Source organism: Narcine bancroftii, chromosome 5 (genome assembly GCF_036971445.1).
Source record: "Narcine bancroftii isolate sNarBan1 chromosome 5, sNarBan1.hap1, whole genome shotgun sequence".
Lineage (NCBI taxonomy): Eukaryota > Metazoa > Chordata > Chondrichthyes > Torpediniformes > Narcinidae > Narcine > Narcine bancroftii.
In genome coordinates this window covers 202,483,356-202,505,857 of record NC_091473.1, presented here as the reverse complement: position 1 = coordinate 202,505,857, position 22,502 = coordinate 202,483,356, and the positions used below count along the sequence as shown (strand labels likewise).

Sequence of the window (22,502 nt, the reverse complement as noted above, 5' to 3'; positions counted from 1 at the left end):
ACTCTGAAATTGACGAATTGGTCACAACCTGTCTTGCTCGAGAAGTTTTCATAAGTCTTTGTATCTACGAGATAAACCAGGAAATTATAACATCCTGGTTCCATAATAATTAATCTTCTAAATTGTAGAATGTAATGTTCAGTTTTGATTTTGACTGACAAATATTAGAAGGAGAAGGCGCATGATTAATTGTTTTTGGGGTATATAAGCCTGTGGTCCTGCTGCTGAAGTTTAGACTCTCCGAGGGGTGGGAACACCCCTTGTCAAGAAGGAAGAACAGCCAGAGTCCGAGCAATGTCCCGGTCGGGGGAGGTGTAGAAGCTGCTACCAGCGCCCTGACAACCTACTACAAGTGTGCAGTCGTTGCTTCGCTTCGGCAGTTGGGACCAGTCCAAGCGTTGATAAGTATAGTTGGGAAGGGCTTGCATATTGTAGTGTGAAATCAGCTTTTGAATTAGTAATAAACATTTGTATAAACTGAACTGCTCTCGGTGTGTGTGTCTATTTTCTTTCGGTAGCTCAAACACTGTGACCAATCTAAAATGAACAAAATGAGAGGTATGAGTTTACCCAAGACAGACGTCCTTGGTGCCAGAGGCTTAAATGGGACAGAATTTGTTAGGCGCATCCAGGAGAATTGCTTGAAGCAGTGTGTGGATAGCCTGATGAGGAAGGCGGCCACACCACACCTTGCATTGGCAAATGAGCCTGGCCAGGTGATCAGGGTTTCAGTGGGGGAGGATTTTGGGAATAGCGATCACCCTTGCTTATCTTTCAAGATGGTTATGGGCGAGAATAGACTTGGTCCTTGGGGAAAGTACTAAATTGGAGGTGGTGAAATTATGGCCAACAGCTAGGGCAAGTTCATTGGTAACATCTGTCATCGGGCCAAGCCCACAAATGACATGCGAGAGTTGTTCAAGGATCAACTAATTCGCGTCCAGAACTGGGATGGTTTTACCTGACCTCTCCGCAGGAACTTGGTCAGAAGTCACCTCACCTGCCCATCAACCTCAAGTCCACCCACAGGTGTGGCTCTCTTGAATGTATTTGGGGATGCTTGAGGCGACCCCTACAGTCGGCTGCAGTATAAAGTCCACCGCGCGGAGCAGCTCTTCCTCTTTCCTCCTAGAAGCGAGCTCCACTCCAGGTTGCGTGTCCTGGATGACGCTGGAGAATCGATTGTACGGTGTGTGCTGGTACAGAGTCGGGGGCTATTGTGAATACGTACAAAGTTTTGTTCGGCCTTATTATCACTCTAGTTAATCAGTGCCGGGCCTGCTAATGAGCGATGGGTGGTAGTACTGTTTATTTCATCCTCGTGTTTAGCTGGGAGAACCATAAGTAGCGAGTATTAGCTGCTTAGCTGTATCCCATGTGCATGAATTATGCGTGTGTGACTGTGATCCTGTTGTGACGCTGCCCCTCCTCACCCACCCGTGTAAATAAAGGTCAGTACTTGTGGTTAAACTGACTCTCCGCTTCTTGAACCTCATCACAATTGGCGCTGCGAACAGGGTCCGAGGAGTTCCGGTTGGGCACGTGCACGTGAGTGTGAAGTTCTGGAACGGGCGAGTGGGAGGGGATAAGAGTCCTGGGGTGGAGCCGACAACAGTGTGGGGTCGGATCGTTTAGCTCGGTTCTTCCCACTCACATCCCACTTCAAGTAATCCCTCTGCCATCGGTGCTCTGTGATTAGTAAAGGGTTGCTTAAGGTGGGATGTGAGTGGGAAGGGAAGGGTGAGAATCACTGCTCTAGACCCAATTGTTACTGAAATATTTTGCTTGAGAAAAATTATAATTGGCCCATTTCCTTTGGAGCTATGAAACGGTGCACATGACGGGTCAATTAGAGATGATTAAAACAGTGGTCTTTCCACTCACATCCCACCTTAAGCAACCCCTTACCCCTCAGACCACCGATGGCAGAGGGAATACTTAAGGTGGGATGTGAGTGGAAAAAGAAAGGTTGAGAACCACTGGTTTAGCTAGACTACAGGCTGACCATGGCAGACCAGTGGACTGGTCCGATCATTTGGATCCACGCGGGGAGAAGAGGGGGCATCATAGCCCTTGCCAGACCACCAAGACTCGGAAATGCTCAGCCAAAGAGCTGGCCGGGCTGGGAGATCACTACAGACGAGCAGCCAGGCAAGTCCCTGGCCACGTAGCTGCTCTGGGGCGTGGGTAGCACCAGTGTAAGCCAGTTCTGTCGGGAAGCGGACTGTCCACCATAACACTGGCTGAGGCGGTGGAGAATGGTGGGACCGGGTGGTAGAGGCAGGTCGAGCGAGGTACCCCCTCATTGCTAGACTGGAGCCTACAATCTCAGGCAGAGGAGGGGACGAGAGCCGTGAGGGAGGGGGCCCTGGTTACCAAGCTCTATGAGGGTGTCCGCGACCATGACTTACCCCAAAAGCTCAAGGGTTACCCCTGCACTGGTGCGACATTTGGTAACCACTGCCTGCCTTGACCAGAAAAGCTTGCTCCTGTCTTGATTGGCTGGGAGAACAGCAAGTGCCTGCTGGTAGGACCGGTATACATGGACCGGGCAGCACCCGCTCGGGTCTGGAGGGTGGAGACGCAGGGCATCCCATATCACCCGCAAGGGCTTACCTGTGGCACTGGTTGCGGGCAGGGGTGGATTGGAATTGGATCATTGGGGTAAACGCTTCCGCCCTGCATGTGCCCAGGAAGGAGCCCTGCAAGGAAAAGCCCTACAAGGTGGGGGGGGGGGGGAGTATCGTTCCCCCAAAAGTGCCAGTTCCCCATGCTTACCCTCTCCCTCCATTCCCGCCTCCGCCGCCCCCTCCCCCCGCGAGACTCTGGGTCAGAGATCAAAGCCCTGTGACGGAATGGCCCCCCTGCAGTGTCAGCAGTGATTGACCCTGGGTGGGAAGGGGCGGCCAGGATAGATTTACTCGGCGGCCCCTTTCCCGGGGCCAAGCACATTATCATCCCACCTCCGCCAGGGAATTCATTACATTTTAAATGTAGACGTGGAGCACGATTACAGGCCCTTTCGCCCAATTAACCTACAACCCGTGGTATGTTTCGTATGGTAGAAGGAAACCGGAGCCCTGCCCCCCCCCCCCCCCCACCCCCTCTGGGTGTTCCTGGGAACGGGAAGAGCGTGGGTTCATATCCCGGTCCCGACCGCTGGCGCTGTAACAGCGTTGCGCTAACTGCTACGTTAATCTTCACCAATCTTTGCGGCCACTTCCGTGAGACTCTGCATCATTACCCCTTGGTCTCTGCTCGACAGTATCCAGGACACGTTCTCCCCGTGTCGGCGTGGGGTTTTCCCGGAGGCTCCGATTTCCTCCCACCGATCGGGGTTGTAGGTCAACTGAGTGTAAATTGGGCGGCACGAACTCGAGGGGCGGAAGGGCCTGTAGGTCTAAATTTAATTAATTACAAAAATTAAATATATGTGGTGTCCACATTGTGACGTTAGATTCAAGGTTCAATTTATCGTCATTTAATAAAAAGTGTCATATTACACAAAATTGGTTTTGCCTCCTGTAAGGCAGACAGATTCGCCATTGGCAGAAATTGACTCTTGCAGTGAGAGAAGAAGAAGCAAAAAAGAGTCGTCTCGTGTTCCCCCCAACCCCCCGGTCACTGAGTGGATTCCCCTCCAACGCTCCTGGATCCATTTAGAGCCCAGTCCAAACCATCAGCAGCCCAAGCTCCAGATCTGAACCTCCTAAACGGTCCCTTCAGCGTTCTCGGCACCCCCTCGCATCCTGGTTCCGATACCTGGCACCCCTTCAGCTAGTTTCGAGCTGGCTTGCCCAGTGTGAATCCTTTGACCGCAGTCTCCAGCAGCCTCCGTGGGTTCCTCGCCTCGAGTTGCCAGCAGCTCGCCGCTCGGGTGGTTCCTTCAGCCGCAGAACCCCCTCACTGGCCTGCTACTGTGGCCACCGTTTTGCGGGTCATCTCCTCCGTTTCTCCTTCTCAGATGGGGGTATGGTCCTCCCGTTTTCTGGTGCGCTGCATCAGTCCTCTGGAAAACGCAATGGACCTTGTACGAGAGCCTTGAACACCACATCCCTCTAATCAGATAAACAAGCCTCAATTACTATTTTCTGTCTCAGTCCACAAAGCCAGCTTCAAATCCAATTGGCCAAGTCCCCTTGGATCTATGTGAAAGGATCTTTTGAGCCCAGAGTGATCTGATCTGCCCTCTCCACAACACTGAAGACTAGACTAGGTCTTACTCAAGGACCAATGTCAAAGGCAGGAGTGGGGTAAAGGTCTTGCAAATTAAGTTTAGGGAGTTAGGAAAGAGGGTGAAGAGCAGGACCTCCAAAGTGGTCATCGCTCAATTACTCCCGGTGCCACGAGCTGGGGAAGGTCAGCGCAGGAAGAGAGTGCAGACAAATGTGTGGCTGAGTAGATGGTGCAGTAAGTTTGATCGAGTGTAACAAGACTCAAAAAGTGAGGGAATTATCTCAAGTATTGATGTTTCAGGGCATGAGAACAACAGATGCCATTGCAGTGCATTTTAATAGTCCTCATCAATAGTGGAGAGGGTCAATAAATTCCTGAGAGCCAACATCTCCAAGAATCTGACCTGGAGCCTCCACATTGATGCAGTCACAAAGAAAGCTAGCCAGTGGCTATACTTTGTGAGGTGTTTGAGGAGATTCTGTACGTCACCGAAGGCTCTCGTAAACATCTATAGGTGTACCGTGGAGAGCATTCTGGGTGGTTGCATCATTGCCTGGTAGGGAGGCACAACAAGAATAAACTCCAGAGAGTTATTAACGTGGCCTGCGACATCACAGGCACCAGACTTCTCTCCATCGAGGACGTTGACACGAGGCGGTGTCTTAAAAAAGCAGCCTCTATTTTCAGGGACCCCCATCACCTAGGCCATGCACCCTTCACTCTGCTACCATTGGGCATAAAGGTACAGGAGCCTAAAGACGAGCACTCAGCGGCACAAGGACAACTTCTTCCCCACTGCCATCAGATTCCTGAATGATCAATGAACCAAAGACACTGCCTCGCTATTTATTTTTCTAAGGTGGTTTCAGTGTATGTTTGCATTGCAATGCTGCCACAAAACAACGAATTTCTTTACTTGTTCATGACAATCTATTCTGATTCTGACAGTAACGATAAATGGAATATTGCAACAACTCACCAATGACTCAAATGGACAGGTCAGGTTAACAGCAACAGGGCAATAGAATGATTTTACAGCAACTCAACTGAGTGGGTATTTCTATACAATTCATATTGACAGAGTTTTAGTACCGCAAGATAAACACTCAAAGTGTTGACTGACCTCTCCTACCCATGGATGCTGTCTGACCTGCTGAGTTCCTACAGCAACTCTTTGCGACTAGAACAAAAAGCTTTATGTTTTCAGGCAAGAACTGGCTTTGACAGAGGATTGAGTATCGGGAGTTGTACTTTGTTTCAGGGGAGTTTAATTTAAAAAAAACACGCTTTAGACATTCAGCACAGTAACAGGCCCTTCTGACCCATGCTGGCTAATGACATCCAAATGCCCACGGGGAAAACCCACACAGACACGGGGAGAATGTACAAACTCCTCACAGGCAGTGCGCTGTAAGAGCCTTGCACTAACTGCTAACCAAACTGCCCACGTAGCAGAGTCGGCAGCCATGGCGGTGGAATGCTCCAATTTGCAGCATGTGGGAAATATGCGACAGCACAAGTGAATCTGATGACTACGCCTGCAGGAGGCACGTGTGGTTCCACACTGTATTAGGGAGCTGAATGAATGCTGGAACATTCAAAAGGCAGTGGCCATTCGCCCCAGCAACAAGTAAACCCCTTCGGATCTGCTGGGGGAAGGGTACCCTACCTGGGCCAGGCCACAACGTGGCCAGCCCTGAGCCTCAGAGGGGAAGGGTGAAGTCAGGCAGAGTGTTGGCTAGATAGTCAGGGGAACAGACAGGAGATTCTGCAGCCACAGATTCCAGGATTGTGTGATGCCTCCCATGTGCACGGGTCCAGAATGTCTATGAACTGGTGCAGAATATTCTTGAGGAGTAGGATGAGCAGCCAAAGGCCTTGGTCCCAATGCTGAAGGCAGGAGTGGGATAAAGGTCCTGCAAAGTAAGTTCATGGAGTTAGCAAAGAGGGTGAAGAGCAGGACCTCCAAGGTGGTTATCATTGGATTACTCCTGATGCCATGAGCTGGGGAAGGGCAGAACAAGAAGAGGAGGCGGGGGCAAGGTTTCAAGCTTTTGGATCATTCTTTCTGAATGACCTGTACGTGGAGATGGTTGTACCTGAATCGGAGGGGAACCAATATCCTGGCAGGGAGAGGTTTGCTCATGGTGTTGGGGGTTGGGGTTAAACAGGATTTACTGGGGTATGAAGCAGAGGAAGAGGCAGTTGTCGCACAAGTAGAGACAGCTGGTGGGGAATTTGTGTGGAAGGACAGGCAGATGGGAGTATTGTTGCAGCCAGGGGGATGGGTGGTAATGTGACAGGGTCATAGAGCCCAATGTAACAATAAAGGACTAGACCAGTGGTTCTCAACCTTTTTCTTTCCACTCACATCCCACTTTAAGTAATTTATATGCCATCAGTGCTCTGTGATTAGTAAGAAACTGTTTAAGGTGGTCTGTAGGTGCAAAGAAAAAGTTTGAAAACCACTGTTTTAATCATCCCTCATTGACTCGTTATGTGTAGTTTCATAACCCCAAAGGAAATGGGCTAATGACAACTTTTCTCAAGCAAAATATTCAGTAACAACTGGGTCTAGAGCAGTGATTCTCAACCTTCCCTTCCCACTCACATCCCTCCTTAAGCAATCCCTTACTAATCACAGAGCAGAGGGATTACTTAAAGTGGGATCTAAGTGGGAAGAGAAAGGCTGAGAACCATTGGGCTAAAGGGTCTGTGTTTAAACACACACAGCACACAAAAGTGCTTTAGCACAGAGTCATGGCTAAAGAATAGATGTCATTGGGAGCTGAATGTCCAGGGATACACAATGTATCAAAAGGACAGGCAGGCAAACAGAGGGGGTGGCATGGCTCTGTTGGTAAGGAATAGCGTTAAATCATTAGGAAGAGGTGACATGGGATCAGAAGGTGTAGAATCATTGTGGATTGGGTGAAGATATGGCAAAGGGTAAAAGACACTGCTGTTTTATACTGACGTCCACGACGTGGACAACAAATTTCAACGGCGGATAGAAAAGGCGTGTCAGAAGGGTAATGTTAAGGCAGTCATGGGGGATTTAAACATGCAAAACCAGGTTGGGACTGGACCTCAAGAGAGGGAATTTGCGGAAAGCATGCGAGATGGCTCTTTGGAGCAGCCGGTGCCCGAGCTGACCAGGTAAATGGCACTTCTGGATTGGGTAATGAACCTGAGTTGATAAGGGAGCTGAAGGTAAGGGAACCCTTAGGAGACCGTGATCATAATATGATAGCATTTGCCCTGCAATTTGAGAGGGAGAAACTACCATCAGATGTGTCACTATACCCGTGGAATCGAGAGAGCGAGAGAGGAACTGGCAAAAGTGGAAAGGCACACTAACAGAGAGGACAGCAGAGCAGGCGGCATATTCTAATGAAGAAATCTTTGAATAGAAAAATGACGCACTATGGTTGATAGTTAAAGCCAAATTAAAGGCAAAAGGAAGGCCATTAAGGAAGCAAAGATTAGTCAGAAGATAATCTCTCGACAAGTCCTGCCATTGCAGTAATTCACATCCAGATCTCTGTTTTGGTGCATTCTCACGAACTCTGATTCTGTGTGTACACAGCAAAGTGATGAGGACTCAAAGTGTCGACGAGTGATCCTGAAATGTTGACCGTAGTGTGACAGACTAAGTTTAACGAATATGCCTAACAAAGGATTATTGAATTGGGTGAGAATATAGTGAGGTGAGAATGTGGCTGCCTTCTAACACGACCTTCCCTGGAGTTCGGCTGCAAGAGCGGATCGAAAACTTATAACTTACCTTTCAGACAGCAGCTCTAAAAGGCTGCTCCAGCATCCCATTCATATGAAGCGGCGCCTCGGAGTGCCCTCCGGATCCAATAGAAGTGGGTGACTGGTGCCCGAGCACCACCTGTCATAAATATGCGGCAGAGCAATGGCTGTTTTCCCAACCCATAATCCACCACGCAGCTGGAACCGCTCTATGGTTCCCATTGTGCTCTGTCGCGTTTTGAGCAACAGAGAGCGACCCGGTGAGGCTGTCGCCAGTCCCGCTCCCCCGAAAGCTCCTGCTACCCCACTGCCCCTACTTTGGAGGGAGAAGGGTGAGTGGGGAGATTGGTCGCGGGTTGACAGCATCACCAGCCTAACCAGCCGCTTGCAGCAGCTGTACACTCAGGTCAGGCGGCAGAGCGCAGCTTTCCACCGATTATCCTTCCCCGAGAAAGGTTGGAATCGGCGCCTTGGAGCCGGTCACAGCTCATTCCGGAAGGTACGGCTTTAGCCATAAGGGCTAGCAACCTCTGCCTTTACAGACGGGCGTTTTCCCTGCTTGAAAGTGCCTACTATAAACTAATAACAAGGACATCCTGTTTTTGCCAGCTTGTCTGGAACATTGTAAAAACAGGAATCGTCAACTGTGTGAAACTTGTAGGGTCTCACACTGACCCCTTCTTGAAGGTGTATAAAAATGGGGATGAACACTCCGTATGCTTTGAGTGGGGCTCAGTGTAGAGAACAAGTTCCTGAACTCTTTCTTTGTACCTCTCACTACCGTTAACATTAACAAGGCAGAATAAAGGAAACTGTTGTTCGCTTAATTGTTTATTTTATTACAATGTGACTGTCTTTCACAGTAGGGCCTTGGGAACAATTCTCAGTGAAGAGTGTATGGGTTGGGGGGGGGGGTGGTGGTGGTGGTGTAGAGGTCTTCTGCAATGGGGTTGAAGCTGGCTGACCAGTTGGCACTCCAATGCTGCTGGTGGAATCACCGCCAGCCATCCTTCATCCCAAAGCCCTGCGCCCATCCAAAAATATGAAAGAGAAAGTTATTGAACTCACCCTCACCCCTCAAACATTCCGAGGTGGACAATATCGTCATTCTATTCACAATGTGAACGACTCCAGCCATCAACAGCCTATGGCCATGCTTCACTTTTATCACCTCACAGAGACGCAAAGGAACTTTTACATGGTTTCATGTGGTTTCGCATGGGCGAATATATACTCTACATTTTGAGCGTCAGGGACAAATTGTTCCAGCATTCCATTAGTGGCATTTCAACATCGATAAATGCTAGTTTAGTATGAACATAAGTAGTTAGCGCAACGCCAGAGATCGGGACTGGACCGGGGTTTGAATCCCACACTGCCTGTAAGGAGTGCTCCCCGCGTCTGTGTGGGGTTTACCCCCGGGGGGTGGGCTCCAGTTTCCTCTCTCCGTCTGAAACGTTCCGGGGGGTTTGAAGTTAATTGGGTGGCACGGGCCCGTGGGCAGAAATGGTCTGTTACCGTGATATATGTATGTAGATTCTGCTTTCTCTTCTATAAGCCAATCATCCCAAGCTATTAGGTAACCATCTCTCACAAGATCTCTCAATCTGCCTCCATTTCTTCTCTCCTTTTTTCACCTACTTCCTCTACCCTGCCCTACCTGCCTCCTTCATTGATTCTGTCCACCAATTGCCTACTGGGATTTCACCCCCCCCCACCTACCTCTTAATAGCTATAAGAGTTCCTCCAGCATTTACCGAAATCACAGCATCTGCAGCCGATCGTGTTTCACCTGGAATGCGTTGCCAAGGGTGGAGGTGGAGGCTGGCTAGTACTCATCGAGGGGCCAGCAGTGGAGAGGGTCGAGTTCCTGGGTGTCAGCATCCCTGAGGATCTGTCCTGGAGCCTTCTTGTTGATGCCATCATGAAGCTTCATCAATGGCTATACTTTGTGAGGTGTTTGAGATTTGCTACGTCATCAAAGATTCTTGAACATTTCAGCAGGAGTACTGAGGAGAAGATTCTGAATGGTTGCATCATTGCACAGGACTGGACAGGACAGGAAAAAAACCCGGAGAGTTGTTTTCTTTATTTTTTTTTATTTTTCACACTATAAACCACATTGATCAAGATACATACATTTTTCTTTTCAAATATATACAGTATCGTTTTCTCTCCCCCCCCCCCCCTCTTCCCATCCCACCCTCCCTACCTCCCCTCCCATTCATTTAAAGTACAGAATCTAAGAAACATTAAACCAGTCAAACAATGTGGTCACTCAATAAAAATAAACAAGAAATTCCACTGAGTCAATTCTTTTCATTTCTTTCTCCTTCTGTCATTTTAGGTGGTAGATGTCCCCGGTAGGTTTTCTCTATTGTGTTTCATGTACGGCTCCCATATTTGTCAGTGTTTCATATTATTTCTTAAATTATATGTTATTTTTTCTAATGGAATACATTTATTCATTTCTATATACCATTGTTGTATTCTCAAGTTATCTTCTAATTTCCAGGCTGACATAATACATTTTTTTTTGCTACAGCTAGGGCTATCCTAACAAATCTTTTTTGTGCACCATCCAAATCAAGTCCAAATTCTTTGTTTTTTATGTTACTTAGGAGAAAGATCTCTGGGTTTTTTGGTATATTGCTTTCTGTGATTTTATTTAATATCTGGTTTAGATCTTCCCAAATTTTTTTCACTTTCTCACACGTCCAGATTGCATGAATTGTTGTTCCCATTTCCTTTTTACAACGAAAACATCTGTCAGATACTGTTGGGTCCCATTTATTTAACTTTTGAGGTGTAATTTATAGCCTGTGTATCCAGTTATATTGTATCATACGTAACCTCGTGTTTATTGTATTTCTCATAGTTCCAGAGCATAACTTCTCCCATGTTTCCTTCTTTATCTTTATGTTTAAATCTTGTTCCCATTTTTGTTTATTTTTACCATTTATTTCCTCATTCTCCTTTTCTTGCAGTTTAATATACATGTTTGTTATAAATTTTTTGATGATCATTGTGTCTGTAATCACATATTCAAAATTACTTCCCTCTGGTAACCTCAGACTGCTTCCCAATTTGTCCTTCAAGTAGGATTTCAGTTGGTAGTATGCCAACACTGTAATACTGGAGAATTCCTACGTTGTACCAATTTTTCATCCCATTTATATAATATATGTTCAGGTATCTTCTCCCCTATTTTATCTAGTTCTAATCTAGTCCAATCTGGCTTTTCCTTTGTTTGATAAAAATCTGATAGGTATCTTGAACATTGGCTGAAAGGGAGAGGCCAGAGAGTGGTAGTGGATAATTGTCTGTCAGGTTGGAGGCCGGTGACCAGTGGTGTGCCTCAAGGATCTGTATTGGGCCCATTGTTGTTCGTTATATACATTAATGATCTAGATGATGGGGTGGTGAATTGGATTAGTAAATATGCAGTCGATACTAAGATAGGTGGAATAGTGGATAATGAAGAAGGTTTTCAAGGATTGCAGAGGGATTTGGGCTGCTTAGAAAAGTGGGCTGAAAAATGGCAGATGGAATTTAATGCTGATAAGTGTGAGGTGCTTCATTTTGGTAAGAAGAATCAGAATAGGACATACGTGGTAAATGGGAGAGCATTGAGGAATACAGAAGAGCAGAAAGATTTAGGAGTGACGGTACATCGTTCCCTGAAAGTAGAAACTCACGTGAATAGGGTGGTGAAGAAGGCTTTTAGTATGCTGGCCTTTATCAATCATTGCATGGAATATAGGAGTTGGGAGGTGATGTTGCGGCCTAATTTGGAGTTCTGTGTGCAGTTCTGGTCACCTAATTATAGGAAGGATATAAACAGAGTGGAGAGAGTGCAGAGAAGGTTTACCAGAATGTTACCTGGGTTTAAGCATCTAGAGTATAGGGAGAGATTGGACAGATTAGGTCTTTATTCTTTGGAGCGTAGAAGGTTGAGAGGGGATTTGATAGAAGTATTTAAGATTATGAAAGGGATAGACAGAGTGGATGTGGATAGACTATTTCCGTTAAGAGGAGGAAAGATTAAAACAAGAGGACATGAGTTAAGAATTAAGGGGCAGAGGTTTAGAGGTAACATGAGGGGGAACTTCTTTACTCAGAGAGTGGTAGCCGTGTGGAATGATCTTCCGGGAGAAATAGGGGCGGCGGAGTCAATTGTATTATTTAAGAAAAGGTTGGACAGGTATATGGATGAGAAGAAGATGGAGGGTTATGGGCATTGTGCAGGGAGGTGGGACTAGAAAGGGGTGTTTGGTTCGGTGCGGACTAGAAGGGCCTAATGGCCTGTTTCCGTGGTGTAATTGTTATGTTATGTTATGTTATGTTAATTGTGCGGCTGTATAATAATTTTTAAAGTTTGGCAGTTGTAAGCCTCCTTGTTTATACCATTCTGTTAATTTATCTAGTGCTGTCCTCGGTTTCCCCCCCTTTCCATAAAAATTTCCTTATTATTTTCTTTAACTCCTTGAAGAATTTCTCCATCAAGTGTATTGGTAATGCCTGAAATAGGTATTGTATCCTTGGGAAAATATTCATTTTAATACAGTTTATCCTTCCTATTAGTGTTAGTGGTAAGTCTTTCCAATGCTCTAAGTTGTCCTGTAATTTTTTCATTAGTGGATAATAATTGAGTTTATATAGATGGCCGAGGTTTTTATTTATTTGTATACCTAGGTATCGTATTGCTTGCATTTGCCATCTGAATGGTGATTCTTACTTAAATTTTCAGAAATCCACATTAATCATTGGCATTGCTTCACTTTTATTTGCGTTAATCTTGTAACCCGACACTTCTCCATATTCCTTCAATTTCTTATGTAATTCTTTTATTGATATTTCTGGTTCTGTTAAGTATACTATAACGTCATCTGCAAATAAACTGATTTTATATTCCTTGTCTTTTATTTTTATCCCTTTTACTTTATTTTCTGTTCTTATCAATTCTGCTAGTGGTTCTATAGCTAATGCGAACAATAAGGGTGATAGTGGGCATCCCTGCCTTGTTGATCTGCTTAAGTTAAATTGTTTTGATATATATCCATTTACTGTCACTTTCGCCAATGGCCCCTTATATAATGCTTTAATCCAATTAATATACTTCTCTGGTAAACTGAATTTTTGTTCTACTTTGAATAAATAATTCCATTCTACTCTGTCAAAGGCCTTCTCTGTGTCTAAAGCAACTGCTATGGTTGGAGCTTTATCCCCTTCTACTGCATGAATTAAGTTAATAAATTTACAAATATTGTCTGTTGTTCATCTTTTTTTAATAAATCCCGTTTGGTCTAGATTTACTATTTTTGGTACATAGTCGGCTAATCTGTTTGCTAATAGTTTAGCTATTATCTTATAATCTGTGTTAAGTAAAGATATTGGTCTATATGACACTGGTGCGAGTGGATCTTGCCCTGTCTTTGGCATTACTGTAATTATTGCTGTTTTGCATGAATCTGGTAAGCTTTGTGTTTTATCAATCTGGTTGATTACTTCCAGGAGGGGAGGAATTAATAAATCTTTAAATGTTTTATAGAATTCTATTGGCAATCCATCCTCTCTGATTTGTTTTATTATTTGGTAGTTTTTTTATTATCTCTTGTATTTTTACTATTTCAAATGGTTCTGTTAATTTATTTTGTTCCTCTATTTGTAATTTTGGTAGTTCAATTTTAGTTAAAAATTCATCTATTTTGTCTTCTTTCCCTTCGTTTTCAGTTTGGTATAATTGTTCGTAGAATTCTCTGAAGTTTTCATTAATCTCCGTTGGATTATATGTGATTTGTTTGTCTTTTTTCCTTGATGCCAATACCATTCATTAGTTTGTTCTGTCTTAAGCTGCCATGCTAGAATTTTGTGTGTTTTTTTTCCTAGTTCATAATATTTCTGTTTTGTCTTCATTATGTTGTTCTCCACCTTATATGTTTGTAGTGTTTCATATTTTATCTTTTTATCTGCCAATTCTCTTCTTTTAGTTGTGTCTCCCTTCATTGCTAATTCTTTTTCTATATTTACTATTTCCCTTTCCAACTGCTCTGTTTCCTGATTGTAGTCCTTCTTCATCTTGGTTACATAACTTATTATTTGCCCTCTGATGAACGCTTTCATTGGGTCCCATAGTATAAACTTATCTTTCACTGATTCCGTATTTATTTCAAAGTACATTTTAATTTGTATTTCAATTAATTCTCTAAAATCCTGTCTTTTAAGTAGCATGGAGTTTAATCTCCATCTATACATTCTTGGAGGGATGTCCTCTAACTCTATTGTCAATATCAGGGGTGAATGGTCCGATTATATTCTAGCTTTATATTCTGTTTTTCTTACTCTGTCTTGCATATGAGCTGATAACAGGAATAGGTCTATTCTTGAGTATGTTTTATGTCTACCCGAATAATATGAATATTCCTTTTCCTTTGGGTGTTGTTTCCTCCATATATCCAAAAGTTGCATTTCTTGCATCGATTTAATTATAAATTTGGTTACTTTGTTCTCTCTGTTAATTTTTTTCCCAGTTTTATCCATGTTTGAATCCAAATTAAGGTTGAAATCCCCTCCTATTAGTATGTTCCCTTGCATGTCTGCTATCTTCAAAAAAATATCTTGCATAAATTTTTGATCTTCTTCGTTACATTGAGTAAATTCCAAAACTCTGAATATATCTGACATTTTATCATTACATATCTCCCTGCCGGATCTATTATTTCCTCTTCTATTTTAATTTGTACATTTTTACTGATTAATATAGCTACTCCTCTAGCTTTTGAATTATATGACGCTGCTGTTACATGTCCTACCCAATCTCTCTTTAATTTCTTGTGCTCCATTTCAGTTAAATGCGTTTCTTGCACGAATGCTATATCAATTTTTTCTTTTTTCAGTAAATTTAGCAGTTTCTTCCTTTTGATTTGGTTATGTATTCTGTTAATATTTAAAGTCATATAGTTCAACGTAGCCATTTCATACTTTGTTTATCTTTCCTTTCCGTTTCCTCATCATCACCTTTCCTTCTTATCGATTTCAGCTTTCTTGTTTTGAACACTTTATAAGACAACATTTCTAAAACATCAAACATTTCCCTTATTCTCCTATCTAAAATTTCTTTAACCCCACTATCCCCTCCCCTTCCTGAGTTGCCCTTTATCCCTTGTCGGGCAACCACATCTCCCCTCTCCATTTGGATTTGTGAATTCGCTCGCAAGCGTCAACTGATTTCGCAGTGATCGTAACTCCTCCCCACCCAGCCCCCCCAGAAAAGATTTCAATTTTCATATATAACAAAGGTCACTGTCTTAATTCCCTCCTTACTTCCTCTCTTCCCTTTCATTCCCTTATTAATTCTTATCTATACTCTATATATTTTCCTTTAAATACGGATACACACATGTACACACATACATACATACACACACACACACACATAGATATATCTATATATATATATATATATATATATCTTTTCTTTGGCTTGGCTTCGCGGACGAAGATTTATGGAGGGGATAAAAAGTCCACGTCAGCTGCAGGCTCGTTTGTGGCTGACAAGTCCGATGCGGGACAGGCAGACACGATTGCAGCGGTTGCAGGGGAAAATTGGTTGGTTGGGGTTGGGTGTTGGGTTTTTCCTCCTTTGCCTTTTGTCAGTGAGGTGGGCTCTGCGGTCTTCTTCAAAGGAGGTTGCTGCCCGCCAAACTGTGAGGCGCCAAGATGCACGGTTTGAGGCGTTATCAGCCCACTGGCGGTGGTCAATGTGGCAGGCACCAAGAGATTTCTTTAGGCAGTCCTTGTACCTTTTCTTTGGTGCACCTCTGTCACGGTGGCCAGTGGAGAGCTCGCCATATAACACGATCTTGGGAAGGCGATGGTCCTCCATTCTGGAGACGTGACCCATCCAGCGCAGCTGGATCTTCAGCAGCGTGGACTCGATGCTGTCGACCTCTGCCATCTCGAGTACTTCGACGTTAGGTATGTAAGCGCTCCAATGGATGTTGAGGATGGAGCGGAGACAACGCTGGTGGAAGCGTTCTAGGAGCCGTAGGTGGTATATATATATATATATACCCATATACACACATACATATAGTTCGTGGTCATTTTTACTCTCGTTACATGTCTTCATCTCTCTGCCTGTTTTGTAGTTGTTCTGCAAATTTTCGTGCTTCCTCCGGATCCGAGAATAGTCTGTTTTGCTGCCCTGGAATAACTATTTTAAGTACCGCTGGGTACTTTAGCATAAATTTATATCCTTTTTTCCATAGGATCTTTTTTGCTGTATTAAACTCCTTTCTCTTCTTCAGGAGTTCAAAACTCATGCCTGGATAGAAAAAAATTTTTTGACCTTTGTATTCCAGTGGTTTTTATTCTTCTCTTATTTTCTTCATTGCTTTCTCCAATATATTTTCTCTTGTTGTATATCTTAAGAATTTTACTAAAATTGATCTTGGTTTTTGTTGTGGTTGTAGTTTCGGGGCTAATGTTCTATGTGCCCTTTCTATTTCCATTTCTTCCTGTAATTCTGGTCTTCCTAGGACCCTGGGGATCCAATCTTTTATAAATTCTCTCATATTCTTGCCTTCTTCATCTTCCTTAAGGCCCACTAACTTTATTTTATTTCTTCTATTATATCTATCTTCTGAGGTAACAGCTCTTGTGTCTCTTTAACTTTTTTATTAGATTCTTCTAATTTCTTTTTAAGTCCTCTACTTCCATTTCTATGGCTGTTTCTCGTTCTTCCACCTTGTCCACTCTTTTTCCTATATCTGACATGACCATCTCTAATCTATTCATTTTTTCTTCTGCACTTTTAATTCTTCTTTTTATTTCACTAAATTCTTGTAATTGCCATTCTTTTACTGATTCTTTAAAAAAATATTCTTTAAAAAAAATATATCCATTGTCTTGCCTTTCCCTTCTTCTTCCATTTCTCTATATTCTTCTTCTTCCTCTGGGTTGGTCATCTGTTGTTTCCTTGTTTTCTTTTTACTGTCTTCTTTCTTGTTCTCTTTATTTTCTATGATCTCTTCCTGTTGTTGTGTTGTAGCTGTCATTCTCAGCTGTGGAGATCGACTCCTCAGCTGGTCCCCCCTCACGTCAGTGTTTTTTTTGTCATGCGCATCGCGCATGCTCGAGGAGTCACGCATGCGCGGTAGCGCACTTTTACTTGGCTCCGCGAGCCATTTCTGTAGTCCCGAGCTCGGGACTTCAACTGACCTTTAGGGAGTGGACTTCTCTCTCCGCGGTGGGCCTCCTCGGACATCTTCCGATGTTCTTTCTTCTTCTCTTCCCGTTATTTTCGACTTTTCTTTCTTCGCTGCCATTTTCTTCCCACCTTTACTTTCACTTTGTTTTAATTTTTATGTTTGTGCCTTTGTGTTTTGTGTGTTTTTTTTAAACTTTTCCGGAGAGGGCTGGAGTTCCCTGACCGGCCACTACTCCATCACGTGACTCCTAACCCGGAGAGTTGTTAACTTGGCATGAGGACATCTACAAGAGGCGTTGTCTTAAGAAAGCAGCCTCTATCTTCAAGGACCCAAACCACCCAGGCCATGCCCTCTTCCAGATTCAGTAATCCAGCTGAATAGCCTTATCTCCGTCAAGGCAGACGGAGACACTGCAGCTTCTGGCAAGACGGGGAGAGGGGGAGGTGGTCTGTTCATTTACACCAATGAGAACTGATGCACCAGTGTCTCTGTTGTGAAGTCCTTCTGCTCAGCAGAGATAGTGTACCTCCTGGTGAAATGCAGACCCATCTAACTGCCCAGGAAATTCTCGGCCACAACTGATTGCCACCGTCTACATTCCGCGTTCGGCTAACGAGGGCGAAGTCATGAAGGAGCTTTATGGTGCCCTCTGCAAAGCCCAGACATCCCACCCCGACGGTGCCATGATTGTTGCTGGCGACTTCAATCCCACCAACCTGAAAACGGTTTCAATAGCACATGAACTTCGCCACCAGAGGAGAGAACACCCTAGATCTGTTGTACACCAACGTCCCTGATGCATACAAGGCTGCACCTCGACAGATCGCATATCTGTCCTGCTAACCCCAGCATAGAGTGCTGGCGAAGAAGACCAGGTCAGTACACATGGAGATCAGGATGTGGCTGGAGGGGGCCATAGCAGTGCTGCAAGATGGCTTTGAGATCACAGCCTGGAGCTGTTTCAGGGAGGCGGCCACCTATAATGGTCACGTAAACATCGAGGAGTACACAAGCTCATTGACTGGCTACATCATCAAGTGCATTGAGGATGTCACTGAGATCAAATGCTTCACTACCAGGGCTAACCAGAATCCATGGTTGGATGCAGAGGTCCAGGCCCTTCTCAGAGCTTGAGATGCTGCCTTCATGACAGGGGACAAGATGGCACTAAGATCAGCGAGGGCTGGACTTTCCGGTGCAAACAGAAAGCAAAGCGGGGATATGCCCAGAAGATCTGCAGACAGCTGTGCGACACCAGAGACATGAGGTGTGTGTGACAAAGGATCAAGACTATAATGGATTACAAGTCGACTTTGTGAGTGAAGGACAATGAACCTCCCTTCCGGACAGACTGAACACCTTCTCTACTCGGTTTGATGAGAAGAACAGGATGATGCCAAAGAAAGCTCCATGTCCCCCTGCTGAACAGGCCCCCTGCTGAGGTGAGGAGAGGTCTATCCAAGGTGAACCCACTCAAGGCGGTGGGACCAGACAACATAGCTGGCTGGTACTGAAGGATTGTGCAGACCAACTGACAGAGGTCTTCATGGACATCTTCAACACTGCAGCAGCCCATTGTTCACACAGGGTCCAAAACAGCTGCCATCATCCAAGAGTGCAACAATAACAGGCCTCAATGACTTTCACCCTGTGGCACTGACTTCCACCATTATGAAATGGTGATGGAACCCATCAAAGCGCATCTCCCAAGGACACTGGATCCATTTCAATTCACCTATAGAAGAAACCGTTACACATTCGATGCTATAGCCTTGTCCCTTCACTCCATCCTGACCCACCTGGAGAACGATGCCTAATACACCAGGCTGCTGCTCATCGACTTCAGCTCGGCGTTTAATATGATAATTGCCCAGAGGTTGGTGGAGAAACTGTCCTCATGGGGACTTAACACCCCCTCTCTGTAATTAGCTACTGGACTTCTTGACAGAAAGACCGGGTTCGCGTTGGTAACAGAATATTAAGCACTGTCACGCTGGGCACCGGCACACCTCATGGCTGTGAACTCAGACTGCTCCTGTTCACGCTATTGACCCATGACTGCATTGCCAGATCTGGCTCCAACAGTGTCATCAAGTTTGCAGTTGACACAAAAGTCGTCGACCTCATCAGCAACAAAGAAGAGGTGGAAAATCTCGTGAAATAGCGTGAGGATGACAACATGAATCTCAACGTGGACAAGACGTGGACTTCAGGAGGGCCACAAACGTCCACCTTCCACTACACATCAACACCTCTGTAGTAGAGAGAGCGGAGAACACCAAGTTCCTTGGAGTTCACTGAACTAGTGACCTATTGTGGATACTCAACATCTCCTCACTTGTCAGGAAGACCAACAGAGACTGCATTTCCTGAGAAGACTGAAGTGGGCAAGGCTACTGACCACCATCATGTCAACCTTCTACAGGAGCTCAATCGAGAGTGTCCTGGCCAGCTGCATCACTGTGTGGTATGGTTGCTGCAGAGAAATGGATCGGGGTCAATCCACAGGACCATAAGAATGGCAGAGAGGATCACTGGAGACTCCCTCCCCTCCATCGACGTGATCTATCAGGATCGTTGTCTGAAGAGGGCACGCAAAATCACCCCGCACACAACATCTTTCAGCTGCTCCTGTCAGGGAAGAGAAACAGGAGGATCAGAGCCAGCACCACCAGGCTGAGGAACAGCTTCTTCCCATGGGCAGTGAGAATGCTGGACGGCCCAAGGAACCGCTCACACTAACCATCCGAGACTCTCATATGTACAAAAGACGATGTATTTATTTACTTGTATAGATTAAATGCTTCTCCTGGATATGTTCGGCATGGACTAGAAGGGCCGAACAGGGCTGTTTCTGTGCTGTAAGTATTATTTGTCTGTATGTGTGTATTGTCTGGTATGTGTCTGTGTATTTTTGCACAGTTTCGTCAGGTTGTCCTTGTACAATCAGATGACAATAAACTTGACTTGACTTCACTCTGCTACCATCAGGTAAAAGGTACAGGAGCCTGAGGACGAGCGACCAGCGGCACATGGACAGCTTCCTCCCCGTTGCCATCAGATTCCTGAATGATCCATGAACCACGTGTCCGTGATCCTATTTCCTTGTACTATTTATTTATTTTTGAAATGTAGGGCCTCCGGTTTTCTCCCACCGTTTGAAACCTACCGGGGTGTAGATTAATTGGGCTCTGTCATGATAATGAATATGTATGAGATGTACCAGAAGTCACGTGGTATGAGAGATGAGATAAGAACACAAGCAGGAGAACAAAGGAAAATGGGAGAATAAAGCCACTCAGGTTTACCTGATAAAACATGTGTTTAATGTTTTATTAACTTCACATTTCGGGCCACAAATGTGACATTGGCGACGAGGATGAAAGAAGCTTGAAGAAAATTAAAGACTAAACAGGATTACAGAGGATTACAGACAACTTCAAGGTGATAAGAATTTTCTCTGTGACTCAGTACTTTTGGGGCTGGAATATTTCCTCATGGCTGGTGCAGACGGTAACTTTCTAACACATAGTGGAATTGCTCATTTTGACCCAACGGGTGATGCAAGCACTGTAAGTGTGAAGTGGAAGGCATGGCTGGAAGAATTTGAATCCTACGCCGACAGTCTTGGCCTATTTCTAGATACCGGTACAGTTGAACAAAAAGCGCAGAGAAGGACGTTACTTCTTTTCACTGCTGGACCTGCAGTTCGGGAAACATTTAAAACACTTTTAATACTGGAAGAAAAGATGAGTACCAGAAAACGGTAGTAACACCGAATGCTACATTTCAACGCCATTTGTTTCAGAGAACAAGACAAGAAGATGGCCAGAGAATTGCTCAGTACGTGACGAGACTACGCCAGCTAGCTGTTGGATGCAATTACATGCCAGCTGATTTGGACAACCAATTATTGGATCAAGTTGTACAGCACTGCAGATCAGATAAACTCAGAAGACGTCTACTGGAAAGAGGGAGTGAGTTGGAACTCACCGATGCTTTAACCATTGCTGCTGCATTAGAGGCTGTTGAAGGGCAATTTCACACCATGACCCTGAAAGACAACTCAAGCCAGCAAATTAAGAGGCTCTCACATCGCCATAATCAGCCAAGATATACACCGACACATGACGTGGAGTGTTATCGATGTGGAAACCGAGGTCACTTTGGAAAAGTCCCATATTGCCCAGCCAAAGGCAAAGTTTGCAGAAAGTGTGGAGGTAAGGACCACTTTGCAAAGAAGTGCAAAAGCAAGTCCAATGCAGACCAGAAGAGGAAGAGTACAACTTCCAAAGGCAAAGCCTGGGGGAAAGGAAAGTATCCTGGAGAGAAAGATACCATTCGCCAGATAGACGGTGACGATGATGATACCCAGGAGGAACAGAGCTGTTACCAACTTACGTTGAATGAAGTACATCATGAGAAGGTCCCAGTGATCATTGGTGGAGTGACAGTTCAGATCATTGTAGACTCAGGCAGTGACAGTAATGTGATTGATCGACATTTATGGGAGAAGTTGAAAAGGAAAAAGATCATCTGTACCTCAAAGAAGTGTTCCAAGAAACTGTATCCATACACAGCAACCAAGCCATTGCAGACCATTGGATGTTTTACTGCAACTGTTGAAGCTGGAGATAAGTACACCGAAGCAGAGTTTATGGTCATAGAAGAGAGGGGAGAACCATTGCTGAGTAGAATCACAGCGCAAGACCTGGCAATACTTCATATTGGAGCTTGCGTCAATTCAATTCAGTCATACGAGGATATGAAGCAAGAATTCCCCGCAGTCTTCCAAGGAGTAGGAAAGCTGAAAGGTCGACAATTGAAGCTAGCGGTAGATGAAACAGTCAAACCCAAGGCACAACCAATACACCGAACTCCGTTTGGACTTTGTGGGAAAGTCGAAGCCAAAATTAAAGAATTGATCGAACAAGACATTATTGAACCGGTGGAACATTCGACACAATGGGTCAGCCCAGTAGTGATTGTGCCCAAACCAAAGGGTGACATAAGACTATGTGTTGACATGAGAATGGCCAATGAAGCTATAATTTGAGAACGACACCCTATACCAACAGTGGAGGAAATACTTCAAGAGTTAACTACCAGTAAGATATTCTCAAAAATTGATTTAAAATGGGGCTATCATCAATTAGAGCTGGATCCAGGTTCCCGAGATGTAACTACATTTGTGACTCACTGTGGATTGTAACGTTACAAGAGACTATCATTTGGAATTAATGCAGCTTCGGAGATCTACCAGTATGAAATCCATCGAGTGATTCAAGGCATTCCTGGAGTTGCCAACATTTCTGACGACATCATAGTCCATGCACCAACGAAGGAAGAGCATGA

At 44.7% G+C, this 22,502-nt stretch overlaps 1 protein-coding gene across 1 annotated transcript in view; it reads left to right on the top strand.

Annotated features, from left to right (window-relative positions):
* The first annotated feature begins 542 nt into the window (after positions 1 to 542).
* Positions 543 to 22,502, top strand: part of LOC138765475 (uncharacterized) — a 63,511-nt gene continuing 41,551 nt past the window's right edge. Inside the window, exons 1-3 of the mRNA XM_069942514.1 lie at positions 543 to 782; positions 977 to 1,029; positions 1,452 to 1,548. Of these exons, the coding sequence (XP_069798615.1) occupies positions 543 to 782; positions 977 to 1,029; positions 1,452 to 1,548 (390 nt within the window). The remainder of the gene's footprint in view (positions 783 to 976; positions 1,030 to 1,451; positions 1,549 to 22,502) is intronic.